This window comes from Staurois parvus, unplaced genomic scaffold (genome assembly GCF_062004578.1).
Source record: "Staurois parvus isolate SC_StPar_1 unplaced genomic scaffold, SC_StPar_1.0 ptg000310l, whole genome shotgun sequence".
Classification (NCBI taxonomy): Eukaryota; Metazoa; Chordata; class Amphibia; order Anura; family Ranidae; genus Staurois; species Staurois parvus.
The window spans coordinates 1,032,771-1,045,393 of NW_028318106.1; the positions used below are offsets into that span (position 1 = coordinate 1,032,771).

Consider the following 12,623-nt stretch of genomic DNA (forward strand, 5'->3'; position numbering starts at 1 on the left):
GCACTTGTCTGAGCTCTTTAAAGACACCTGTCCACCCCACAGTCAGTCAGACGCCAACTACTACCATGGGCAAGACCAAAGAGCTGTCAAAAGACACCAGACACAAAATTGTGGACCTCCACAAGGCTGGAAAGGGCTACGGGGCAATTGCCAAGCAGCTTGGTGAAAATAGATCAACTGTTGGAGAAATTGTTAGAAAATGGAAGAGGCTAAAGACGACTGTCAGTCTCCCTCGGACTGGGGCTCCATGCAAGATCTCACCTCGTGGGGTATCACTGATAAGAAAGGTGAGGAATCAGCCCAGAACTACAAGGGAGGAGCTGGTCAAGGACATGAAAAGAGCTGGGACCACAGTTTTAAAGGTCACTGTTGGTAGAACACTACACCGTCATGGTTTCAAATCATGCATTTCACGGAAGGTTCCCCTGCTCAAGTCATTACATGTTCAGGCCCATCTGAAGTTTGCCAATGACCATCTGGATGATCCAGAGCAGGCATGGGAGAAAGTCATGTGGTCAGATGAGACCAAAGTAGAACCTTTTGGTCTAAACTTCACTCGTCGTGTTTGGAGAAAAAAGAAGGATGAGTTGCATCCCAAGAACACCATCCCTACTGTGAAGCATGGGGGTGGTAACATCATGCTTTGGGGGTGCTTTTCTGCGAAGGTGACAGGACGACTGCACTTTATTAAGGAGAGGATGAATGGGACAATTTATTGTGAGATTTTGAGCAACAACCTCCTTCCCCCAGTCAGAGCATTGAAGATGGGTCGTGGTTGGGTCTTCCAACATAACAAAGACCCGAAGCACACAGCCAGGATAACCAAGGAGTGGCTCCGTAAGAAGCATATCAAGGTTCTGGAGTGGCCTAGCCAGTCTCCAGACCTAAATCCAATAGAACATCTTTGGAGGGAGCTGAAACTCCGTGTTGCTCAGCGACAGCCCCGAAACCTGACAGATCTAGAGGAGATCTGTGTGGAGGAGTGGGCCAAAATCCCTGTTGCAGTGTGTGCAAACCTGGTCAAGAACTACAGGAAACGTTTGACCTCTGTAATTGCAAACAAAGGCTTCTGTACCAAATATTAACACTGATTTTCTCAGGTGTTCAAATACTTATGTTCAGCAGTGCAAGACAAATACATTCTTTAAAAATAATACAATGTGATTTCCTGAAATTGTTTTTTTAATTCTGTCTCTCAGAGTGGGAATGCACCTACAATGTGAATTTCAGACCCCTCCATGATTTCTAAGTGGGAGAACTTGCAAAATCGCAAGGTGTTCAAATACTTCTGTTCCTCACTGTATATGTGTGGCTGCGGGGAATGCCCCAGCTGCAGATGTTTGTCCCATACAGGTGACTGCTCCTGGTGGTCTTGCACATTTGGGTTCAGGTCACAGTCCAAACACCCCTCAGCTCTTAACTGACAAACAGCAACTTTCTTCCTGCTAGTCTGAAGTCATGTCCTTGATGTTGGTCATGTTCTTAATCTTATCTTTATATAATTCCAGCCTGATATACTACTAAAATAAGTTTTTATTGCCATCTGGAGAGATTTCTTCTAGTGGACGGATTTCCTCCTCCTGTCCCCACCATCACAAGACAGGAAGTGATGGGAAATCTCCCCAAAACAGCCAATAATGAAGCCCTGACAAAGGCTCTAAACCTGTCTTACTCTATGAAAAACATAAAAAATTGTTCTGGCAGGAGTTGTATTTGAAGGCTGTGGTCTAGCTGATCTTTCCATAAAGCCCGATAAGAAGCACAGTGCAATACAAGTAGTTATACATTGAACAAGTCATTATTATTAGCTGATGACCTTACATAAAGTACAGCATTGCTTACCCAAGTGGTAGTTTTGGTATTATGGTCAATAAAGAAAGGCCTGCCATTTGGCGCTATTCTCATCTCCCAGCCTGGCGGCAAGAAGCTCTGCGCCCCTTTGTGTTGTGGTTTAGGAGAGTTATAAGGAGATGGTTGTGGAGACTGAGGGTTGGACAATGTATCCTTCACAGCTCTGCGCACGGGGAAGTCTTTAGCACCCTGCACGGTCAAACACAATGCAGACGTAACAGGTATTAATATCAATTAGTACTGTGAGAGAGTCATGCAAAACACAGGCTGAACATCCGCACAGTTCATTAAAATACAGGAACAGCCTCGCTAATCTGCACTACTAAAGTTTTCCATGTATTAATTAGCTGCAGCTCAAGCTGTTACACATGCCAGCCTTTAATCCTAATGTGTTATTTTTTTTTTTTCTTCGATGCTACAAGCCCATTCTCCAGATCGCTGTGCTTGTTTAGGATGTGACAACAATGCTTAATAACATGGACCAAACACAGCAGTATGGTTTGAAGTGTATGTCCATAAGAAAACATAGAAATATAAGTTCTGGATCAAAATAAAAGTTATGGAATAGACATATTAAATGAAACCAACCACGAGAGAGCTATGGTAGCTGCCATGGCCTTCTCTTGAAAATGTTAGGTGCTTGACTGGAACAAACATGCCTTTGTTGCAATGGCAGCTACCGTATTCTCCCTTATGCCAGTAATGCCCATCCAAGTCTGAAATTTAACATATCTAGTAAAGCGAAGGTATCAAGTAACTGTGCTTGCCTTTAAAGTGACTCTTCAGGCAAAAGAAGACTCTTCATACTTACCTCTCTGGCAAACAGCAAGCCTTCACATGTTTCTATTGAACAGCTGCTTATGCCATAATGAGACACTTTGGGAGGTCTGCATCCCCCTGCCATGTGCTGCACACGGTAGTGATGAAGGAGCTGGCAGAAGGAGTCGCTGTGCACAGCCAGTGACCCGGCATCCAACATACCTAATAAGGTGTCAAATGTGAAGATTCTGAAAAGGCTGTAGCTCTTCAACAGAGCAAAGAGAAGACTTTCTAACCACCAGAGAAGTAAGAGTGAAGTGTCTTCCTTTGCCCAAGGAAAGTCTTGTTTTGCAGGGAACAGTTTTTTTAATTGACATTTATTTCCATAAAATATATTTGCTTTGTAGCTGGGAAGAAACTTGAATTCCAGACTCAAAGCTCAATTAGGGCCTTGGCTTTTTCCAATTTAAGATTATGGCACGGCCACTTCTAGAACTAAACCTGGCCATACATTAGTAGATATTCAACAAATGTTCATATGAAAATTCCTAGTAAATTAGATGTTGTTCGAAAGTACTTCAAAATTGCACTTGCTTTTAACATTCAGTTATGGAATAAATGTGATTTCCTGGCACAGAACCACATTCATTGTTAAAAAATGTGTTTACATGAGGAAAATTTAACATACTGCTCCTTCAAATTTTCTCACCACTATCATCGAAATTGAATTTCAACCCTACGAATAATTAGAAAATTGAATAAACGTTCTTAAAAAGAAAAATTTCAAACAAAATTCTACTAGTGCATGGCCAGCTTAAGGCTCACTCTTTCATTCAGCAAATCCAGTGCCAGACCATCGGTAGCTAGTAAATTGTCTGGAATTTGACAATAGAATGACTGGCACCAGGACGTTCCGAAAAGGAGGCTCAACCTCAAAGCAACAGAGTTCTCAAATTGAAATCTGGGCCTAGGATGCAGGGTCCTTCCAAGACACAAGGAAAATTATTTAAAGACAAGTGCAAGTACACATACTGTACATTTTCCAAAACAGATACTCATACCAATAAGATGTCAGCTTACATTCTCTAGACTTCATTGGCTAAAAGACAAGAAATCTGATCGGTTGCAAAGGACACCACTTTCTTCTATCCTTGCTGCAGTTTAAAACAGAAGCTCCACAGAAGGTAAATTAAATTTAAATCTTACTTTCCTGTAAACTGGAAAGCCCTATCTATGACATGCCCCCAAATTATTTATATGTCTGGGAGGAGCTCTGACAACCCTGACAACTAATATATACTGTACCTATATGGGAAAAGAAAATAGGAATCAGAAAAGGTAACTTTAATGTTAAATTTAGCTTGCTCAAGTCTGAAATAAAAATTAAGGGTTTAATTTTAGATGAAAATGTCGGCACATTGATCTACTATTATTACTATTTGTTAAGCTGGTCTGCAGTGCAATTCCAATGAAAGCTTGTAAAATAATGCATAGAACATTCAGGTTACATTTTTTTTACTGCAATCTCATACTGGGAGTTCAAATGCTATTGCACAATAGAAACACAATCTGTAATTATCGGTACTTATTCACAGTCAAAAATTCACAATGGCAAAGAATAGCAAGAATATTTTCACTCAGAAATTTAAAGGAATAAAAGCCCTCCTCCACTCTCGAAAAAAAAAAAAAAAAATACTGTACAAGATCCTAAAATACGAATTGACAGATTATTTTTTTCTATTATTTCTAAGAAGCATATACTAATAATTTTAATGTATTTATTTTGCTGCAATATAAATTCCATGTTACCACATGGTTCTGTATCACCGTTCATTCATCAATAAAGTAGCAGTCAACCCATAACTTTTCTTTTAAAAGGTCACTGTAAACCCTAACTGAATGTGTCAAAGAATTTCCTTTTTTTCTTTTTCAGCATTGCTGATCTCCTGAAGCCTCTTCATTGCCATATACTTTGTTCATGATTGTTGGAACCCCCATTGGTGATTGATACCACCCGTGACCCCAGGCGAAAGAAAGCAACAGGCCGCTCTATTGCGGGCATTTTGAATTTTTCCACTATTTCTGTCCAAGGTGGCACCAGTCACCAAACAGAAAATTCTAGTCACTACTCTATCCAAAAATAAAAATAAAATAAGTTTTTGGTGACGTCTACTTTAATGCACTAGAACCCTGAAGTGTGGCCTAATGTCATAATGTGATGCCATCAGCAGGAACATGACATGCTAACATCAAAGGAGCTGACTGACTACCATTCGTACATTAGAAGAAGGGCACAGAAAAGAAAGGAAATTTTATTTAAAGTAGAATTGTGGCCAGGCTATGGACATTACCATATTTACATTTTCATAAGAAACTGTAAGGATGCTATCACAAACCTGTGTAACTTCAGGTACTAAGAAGCAATTCATCCTAAAATAGCAGAAGCCCCTTTACCTTCAGCAGCTCAGCTTCCCCTGCTTCCCTCCTCTAGCAGTGATCCAAAAACTCAGCACCACTTGCTCTACGTTCCAAGCAGAGATTCATGATCTCAGTTCCCCTTGCTCCCTATCCATGGTTCAGCAGCTCAGCTCCCCTCCCACCACTGACATGACTTTGTGCAACCCTTTTAAACTCTAATGTAAATAGAGGGCAGGTACATAGGAAAAGGGGGAGAGCAGACTGCTAAAACCTAGGCGTAAAGGACTTCAGTGCTTTTTGTGTGAATTTGACGGTCAATTGCTCCACAGTGTCTGCAGCTACAGAGGTTATTGTGGGTTTGTTTTAAAGCTTATTGACTGCTTGTTTAGACTATGTACATATTTGAATGTCCATTAGTTGGCCATAGGCATATAGTACAAAGATTCATTGCTTTACACATACGTACATATGAAACTACGAAGCCAACCTGCGTCAGACCAATAAATAAATATAACAACTACACCAATAAGCACCACCCCACATTATACATGCATAAAAAGACATACATCTAGCAGAAAAAAAACCATAAGAGTATAAACACTGAAAGAAACCAAGAAGAAAAGGGAAGAATATACTCAAGAAGTTTTACAAGCTTCGAAGCATTGATGAACAAGACCAGATGGAAGTAGAGTTTAGCATTTTGAAGAATGAACAGTGAAAAGAAAAGATGCTTTAGATATCCACAGCCGCTGAGAAGATTAGGCGATGAATGTAAAGACTGAGGTGGCTTGGCAAACAAGAAGTAGAAGAAGAAGCAGCAGTCTGAGTTAAAAGAGGCAGAGCACTCTCACCTCCAGTGGTGCGGACAAAGTGACTGTGGGGGAACTGAGGCTACGAGGTCGCCTAATCTGAGGCTCGCTCAGATGATTGCTACTGCTTGAGTTGGATCCCACCGCACCATCTTCGGCATGCTAGTTTAGAGGCAAAACATAGTTAGCAACCTAAAGACATCCTACTTACAACTAACAAAACAGCTGAAGCACGCAATAGTCTAAACGGTAATAATAGAATGAGGGCTAATTTTACCTAATTACCAAAAAATTTAAGGGAGCACAACACATCACTTAAATGGAATCAAATATCTAAAATAAAAAATCTCCCTTAGCGCTGCAAATTTGTTCTTCCATTACGCAACAGGAGTCTTTGTTTTCTTTGTGCCATCTCCATCACTTTCGGGAATGGAGTTGGAGTCCTTTTCCTGAATGCACACAACTGCTCCTTTCCTTGTAGCCCTCATGTCATCACTTGTAAGCAATCATTAAGACTTTCTAAGGCAGGCACCATGACCGTAGGACCAGGAGAAGGCAGCAGTTGTAGACGGTCAAACAGAGGAAGCCTCTAACACAGAAGTGTAGGAGATGACAACAGCAGCACACATGCACAGACTAAGGGAGCTTCAGGAGATCTTGCCAACTAAACCTAAGTGATGTATTGTGCTTCTCTGTATAGTGTTACTGGTTTACTTTAAAGGAGGAATCCACAGACGAGTAACTCTTTCGTTTTGGCTGGATGGTAATTAGACAAATTCATAGTATAGGTAAACGTCTACCTACCACTGTGCTTTACCCACCTCTGTGTTGTTCCTCCATCAATAACCATTCCATCTTTTCCAGCTGCTAGCCTGAGCTGTGCATCAGCTCCTGACGCCAATGTTAAATTTCAGCCCAGCTGGCAGAAGCGGTAAGGGGAGGAGGTTGCTGGAGGAACTTCACACTGGCAGAGTACAGTGAGGCTTTGGAGACAAGCATAACTTCATCTACAGGGGTTCCTAGTCAGTTATTGGAGGTAAATGTGAACATTAAAACAATAATTCATTAGCACATCAGTGAAGCAGAATGAAGGCTGTGTCTCTTACATACTGCCTCTACCGATAATAGGCTACCTCCACAAATTTTTATGTTGAAGGATGTGCATGGTGGAGTATTCTTTGTGCTAGCAGAACATGCACTCTATTCCCCACCCAGGGATATGAGGCAGTTGGCACATCAATATATTATGGCTACTGGAAGGGGCACAAACTGGCATGGCAATATTGCAGTAAAGAGTCTCTGAGATAATACGCAGGCTGCCGATTTAAAGCACCAGTGCCCATTAAAAATGAATTATTTTCGGATGGAGTTGGCCTTTACGGTTTCCAACTCAGTCCAGCTAAATTATGAAATATAGAGTATGCTGGGAACAAGATCTTCATACCTGCATGATGGGACGGGTCCATGTTGTGGTGCGATTGTTATGATTAACGTAATAAGTGCGTCCTTTAGCGTCTTTCCTTTCTTCCCAGCCTGACGGTAACCCGGGGGTGGTATGTACATAGGCCACCGATGGCTGTTTGTATGCAAGAAACTATTGTCATTCTACCATATTTCACAAACAAGGCCAGGAATAACAGATCATCTTAATCTAATTTGTCCAAATATTTTAGATATATTTTTTTTCTTTTTTTACATGGGACCTCAGCATTGTTATACATACAGCTTGCACCCTCTGAAGAGGCTCATATCAGAAAGACAACAGACTACTAGACAACAGCCACTTCTTCATTTAGCTCTGTCATCCAAGGGGGTCTTGCTGAGGTCTCAGATATCATTACAGCTGCCCAATCTTGATTAAATGGAGAGGATTAGTCAATGATTAGCTATTGTTTACCTACGATCAGCAGTATAGGTTCATGTCAAATTAAAGGCTGAATCACACTTTTGCAATTGTGGTAACTCACATTACGTGCTGCGTTGCCAATCATTTTGGAATGGCGCCCCAAGACACTAAAGCTCCTGTAAAATAGGGACCTTAGATTGTACACTCCTTGGGGGTTGAGGACTGATGTGAATGTACAATATATATGTAAAGCGCTGCGTAAATTGACAGCACTACATAAGTACCTGTAATAAATAATACATAAACGTATACAAAATGTATTTGGGCTCACCTATTTAAATTATATAAACTGAACATGTATGTAAATAAATGTTTATTGTGTTATTCATGCATTTTCAGCAGTTAGATCAATGAAGTCACTACTCCTGTAGACCTGGACACTGCTCCATGAAATGCATTAAACGCAGACTGTTCTACACACAGTTTCTATATGGATAGTTCCGTTTTAAATTAAATGTTGGACTTTTGTTGTACATGTATAGTCCAGGACAACATGATGTACAATGTGAGTCTATGGAGTTGATTTACTAAAACTGGAGTCTATTGAGTTGATTTACTAAAACTGGAAAGTGCAAAACCTGATGCAGCTCTGTTCAGTTAAAGTGTTAGTAAAGTCCCGTTTGTTTATTTACACCTACAGGCTTATAATAAGGCTTACCTGTAGTTACAGTAAATATCTCCTAAACTGGGGAACTGCGCCCTCAATGGACAGCAACATGGGCTGCAGTGACGTCATTGCGACTCGGCCAGTCAAACGGCCACAGTACACAAACCTGGAAGGAATCCCCAGTGAAGATGGAAGCCCTGAGAGCTGTGACAGAGCTCCGTTGGAGGGCTTTCGTTTTCAGGTAAGTCTTTCATAATGTACTAGTATGTGATGCAAACTAGCACACTGTGCTCTTAACTTGCAGGGAGAAGATTTTTGTTTTATTTTTTGCAGTTTACTACCGCTTTAGGCTTTGACATTGTAAAGTATGTTTGTGCCATACCTGTAGGATCCTGTGGAAGCTGGAAATCCTAGCTCTTGGGTCTCACACCAAGCAGCTGCCCTACTGCTCTTTGAACACAGGAGGTTGCCCACTTGGTACAGGTGCTATTCAGAGAACACCTGCACAAAGCTCTGACCTCAACCCTACCGAACAGCTTCATGGGGAATTGGAATGCTGATTGCAAGCCAGGTCTTCTCATCCAAAATTAATATCTCACTTCTCAAATATTTTTTGGTTGGATGCGCACAAATTCCCACTGATACCCTCCAAAATCTTGTGCAAAGCCTTCCCAGGAGAGTGGGGGCTGCTATACCCTCAAAGGGAAGAAAATTCCATATTAATGTGCATGGTTTTAGGATAGGATGCCCAACAAGCTCCTTCATGTTTGATGGCCAGATGCATTCAACAATTTCCAAAAACATATTAAAAAAAAGTAATTCGAAATTCAGTAATAAATTGTGTAAGAAAACTGACGAGATAACATGGTACTGTATGTCTTAGTGAATTTTCAGCAAGTACATATATTGTGTTATTGCTATAAGTTCCTTTGCAGGTCACATATTATGACTTCCAAATACATAATGTAGAGCAATTCGTTTTTCCATACTTCGTGGTTTATAATACACAGATTATCTCTAGTGGCTGTCTGTATGCCAGACAAGTGCTAAAGCACTGCAGAGATAAGGGTCTCCTGGGTAACATATTGCACAGTTTGCAACCAGTCTAAGCAGACTAAAGACTTGCAAGAGCGTAAAGTACAATCACTACACTACATTAGCAAGCAGGACACAGACCATGCATACTAGATACCACCGCCATGAATACATATCACTTAACACAAACAAACATGAACAAACTTTTTAATTGATATCAATCATTTTAACAAGATAATTTACATGGTAAAGGTCACCTGAACATAAATCTAAAAAAATATACTGTATAAATAAATAACATTTTTAAAAAGGCTCAAGATTTCCCACATGTCCCCACCAAATATTTTAGAAGAGACACACTTCTATCTGTACATATGAACACAGACATGAACATTACAAACATAACAAAGGTATTGTCACCAAGAGTTTCAAAGAACTTCCCTTCTTATAAGTAGATTGGAAAAGAGTGTCAGCTTGTGCAGTAAGATGCCAATCTACTAGAGTTAGGAATGGGCTTTACCATGTGTATTGCCAAGGCAGAAATGTGTGGGCCAATGCCATTTCACAAACACGCACCTGTTGCATTGTAACTGACATAATAAAGCAGAGGAAGATACAAGGGAAGGTAGACAGTGGGAATGATTTACTAAAGGCAATCATACTGTGCACTTTGCAGGTGCATATGCTCCAAAGCTTAGTAAATGAGGTAAAGCTTCACTTTGCAAAGAATATCCAATCAAGTGAAAGGAAATACAAAAAACAGCATTTTGCTTGCACGATTGGATGGTGGAAGTCAGCAGAGCTCCCCCTCATTTACTAAGCTCTGGAGCAACTGCACTTGCAAAGTGCACAGTATGATTTCCTTTAAATCAGCCCCAATGTATTACTTCCTTTAGAAGTGAAGGTTTTAGGCTCCATCTACACTGCAGCTGATAAACTCATGTTTAGGAGCTTTTATGCATTTTTTTCAGCAGCCCCTGAACTCTCCCTAATGTTTTCATGTGTGTCCATGTACACATCGTCGTTTACAGTCGTCTTTTTTTAACGTACCAAACTTGCGTTCAGGAGTAGATTTGATCAGCGTTTCAAATGCCAACCGCTTGTAAACGCAGCTAACCGCGTTTATAAGCGTTTGGAAATTTTTTTTTTAATTCTTCCATTTCCAGATGCTGTCCAGAGCCTTTTATCATCATAAAAAATGCATGCAAAGCGCTTTCCGGGTACTCAAATGGACCTGGTACACCATACTTTGAGGTTTGCATGAAAGAAAATATGTTAGACATTGCTGCAATAATTTCTGCACAGAAATGAGCCGGAACACATCCAAACACCACAAAAAAAAAAGACAGCAAATCTAAACACATACTGCTCTCTCTGCTTCTGCTCTCTCTATTTCTCTCAAAATGTCTGAAATAGTTCTTTTTTAACTGTTTTTCAGTGCATTCTGGGCATTTTGGAAGGGCTCCTGAGGTTATCTTTAAAAAACGCTTCTAAACGCAAACGCTCATAAACAGACGTTTATTAACCTACGTTTTCCAGCAGTCAGTTTCCATCGTTCAGAAGTGTCCCGTGTACATGGAGCCTAAGTGTATTTTTTAATTCATTTTTTTAGGCGTGTCCAATTTCTATTTAAAGTGGACCGAGTATCAGATATAATTTTCATGTTAAGTATACGAATACTGGGTGATGTGTATATGAGACAGGTATTTATGACCTCTCAGAGAGATCACTGTATTCCCTATAATAGGGGCAGGCAACCTTAAGGCCTCATACACATAGGATTTACAAAACACGCTGCTTGGCAGAAACAACACCTGAGGCTTGTAAGAGCATCTAACACTTTTACAACCATTTAGGTGCCTTTATAGGCGTCAAGCGCTTGGGCATTAATTTCATTAGCCAGAATAATAACTTATTCTGGCCATTAAAATCAATTAACGCTCAAGCGCTAAACACACCTAGCATTAACACGCGTTTAGGTGCATTTAGACGCATATTTTTTCTGACAAAATCCTGCTGCTCCTGGACGCACTGCCAGCTCCTATAAGCCATGCCACTAAAATCTTCTAAATGTCTATGTGTGCATGGACACATAGGATAATATGGAGGGGTGTTTGGAAGCAGTAAAAAAAAATAAGAGCCACCTGATGCCTCTAAAAGTGGATGCAAAAATGAACCAGCAAACACAAATGCTCCTGCGCTTGGGGATGGACTCGATGCAGGCTGCAACCACATTAGGAATGTCCTGGAACATGCACACCTTGCTGCCCTCAACAGACCGGGGGGAATCTGAGGAAGAGGCAAGTCCTTGAAACGCGTCAGCCTATTGGATGTCTACATTCCCCATTACGGACTGTTACTCAGCGCGGTGTTGACCCAGCTGTTCTTTTATGATGTGCCTTGACTATATTGTCGTTTGTGAGTACAACACCTATTTTATTTCCTATTAAACATTTTTTATGGTAATGCACTAGGCCTGTGCGCCCTCTCTTTGTTCTTTCCTCATTCAGTATATTTGGATGCAAAAATGCCCTGTGTGTATGAGGCCTAGAGAGGTGGAGATCTACCTGAACAACATAGGAGAAGTCAAAGATCAACGGGCGCAGTGTGGCCGCCTCACACCTCATTTTAACCTCTAATTGCCATACTATGCATACTGTGCGATCGCACTGCACAGCAATCATGGGTTTAAATCAGGTGGTGAGGAGGCAACATATGGTCAAACACACTTGAATCGCTTTTCAAAGGCGCAGCAGTGCCTGCTGCATCTGTAAATGAGCGCCCTTAGTTGCATTCGGCAGCAGCACACTTAGGGTTCATTAGTTGAATTGCAGTTTTACCACCCCTAATCGGTACCCCATTTGGCAGCTAAAAGGTGCATCAGGAATTAAACCCCCTGTTGCTTTTGGTGGGTGCTACTGCCTACCAATCACAACCCATTCAAGTAAATGGGGCCACTCTGCAAATGGCCAGCAACTGCATGCTTCTGCAGGGTCCAAGGGGTTAAAGCAGGTGGTAATAAAGCAACACAATACTGCCTGCTTTAATCCCTTGTTTCCTGTACTGCACAAGGTTGCAGATCACTAGCAGTGCGGCCTCATTCACTTGAATGGGTCACGCTTGACAGGTGCTACACCCACCAACCATGACAGGGCGTGTAACTCATGTTGCGGCTGTGACATGTGTACACCCCTGACCACTGCAGCTAAAAGGGGTGTGGTTGGGGTGATAAAAACCT

The 12,623-nt window shown here is 41.1% G+C and overlaps 1 protein-coding gene across 12 annotated transcripts in view; it reads right to left on the reverse strand.

Moving 5' to 3' along the window:
* NEDD4L (NEDD4 like E3 ubiquitin protein ligase) overlaps positions 1–12,623 on the reverse strand; it is a 635,056-nt gene that overhangs the window by 60,960 nt on the left and 561,473 nt on the right. For 10 of the 12 annotated variants that reach the window (XM_089683436.1, XM_089683437.1, XM_089683438.1 and 7 more), the window contains 3 exons: positions 7,282–7,413; positions 5,880–5,999; positions 1,843–2,040 (listed from right to left, as the gene is read on the reverse strand). The exons of 1 other annotated variant lie outside the window; for it this stretch is intronic. In XM_089683436.1, the coding sequence (XP_089539562.1) occupies positions 1,843–2,040; positions 5,880–5,999; positions 7,282–7,413 (450 nt within the window). The remainder of the gene's footprint in view (positions 1–1,842; positions 2,041–5,879; positions 6,000–7,281; positions 7,414–12,623) is intronic. One more of the 12 variants, XM_089683434.1, reaches the window with a different exon arrangement.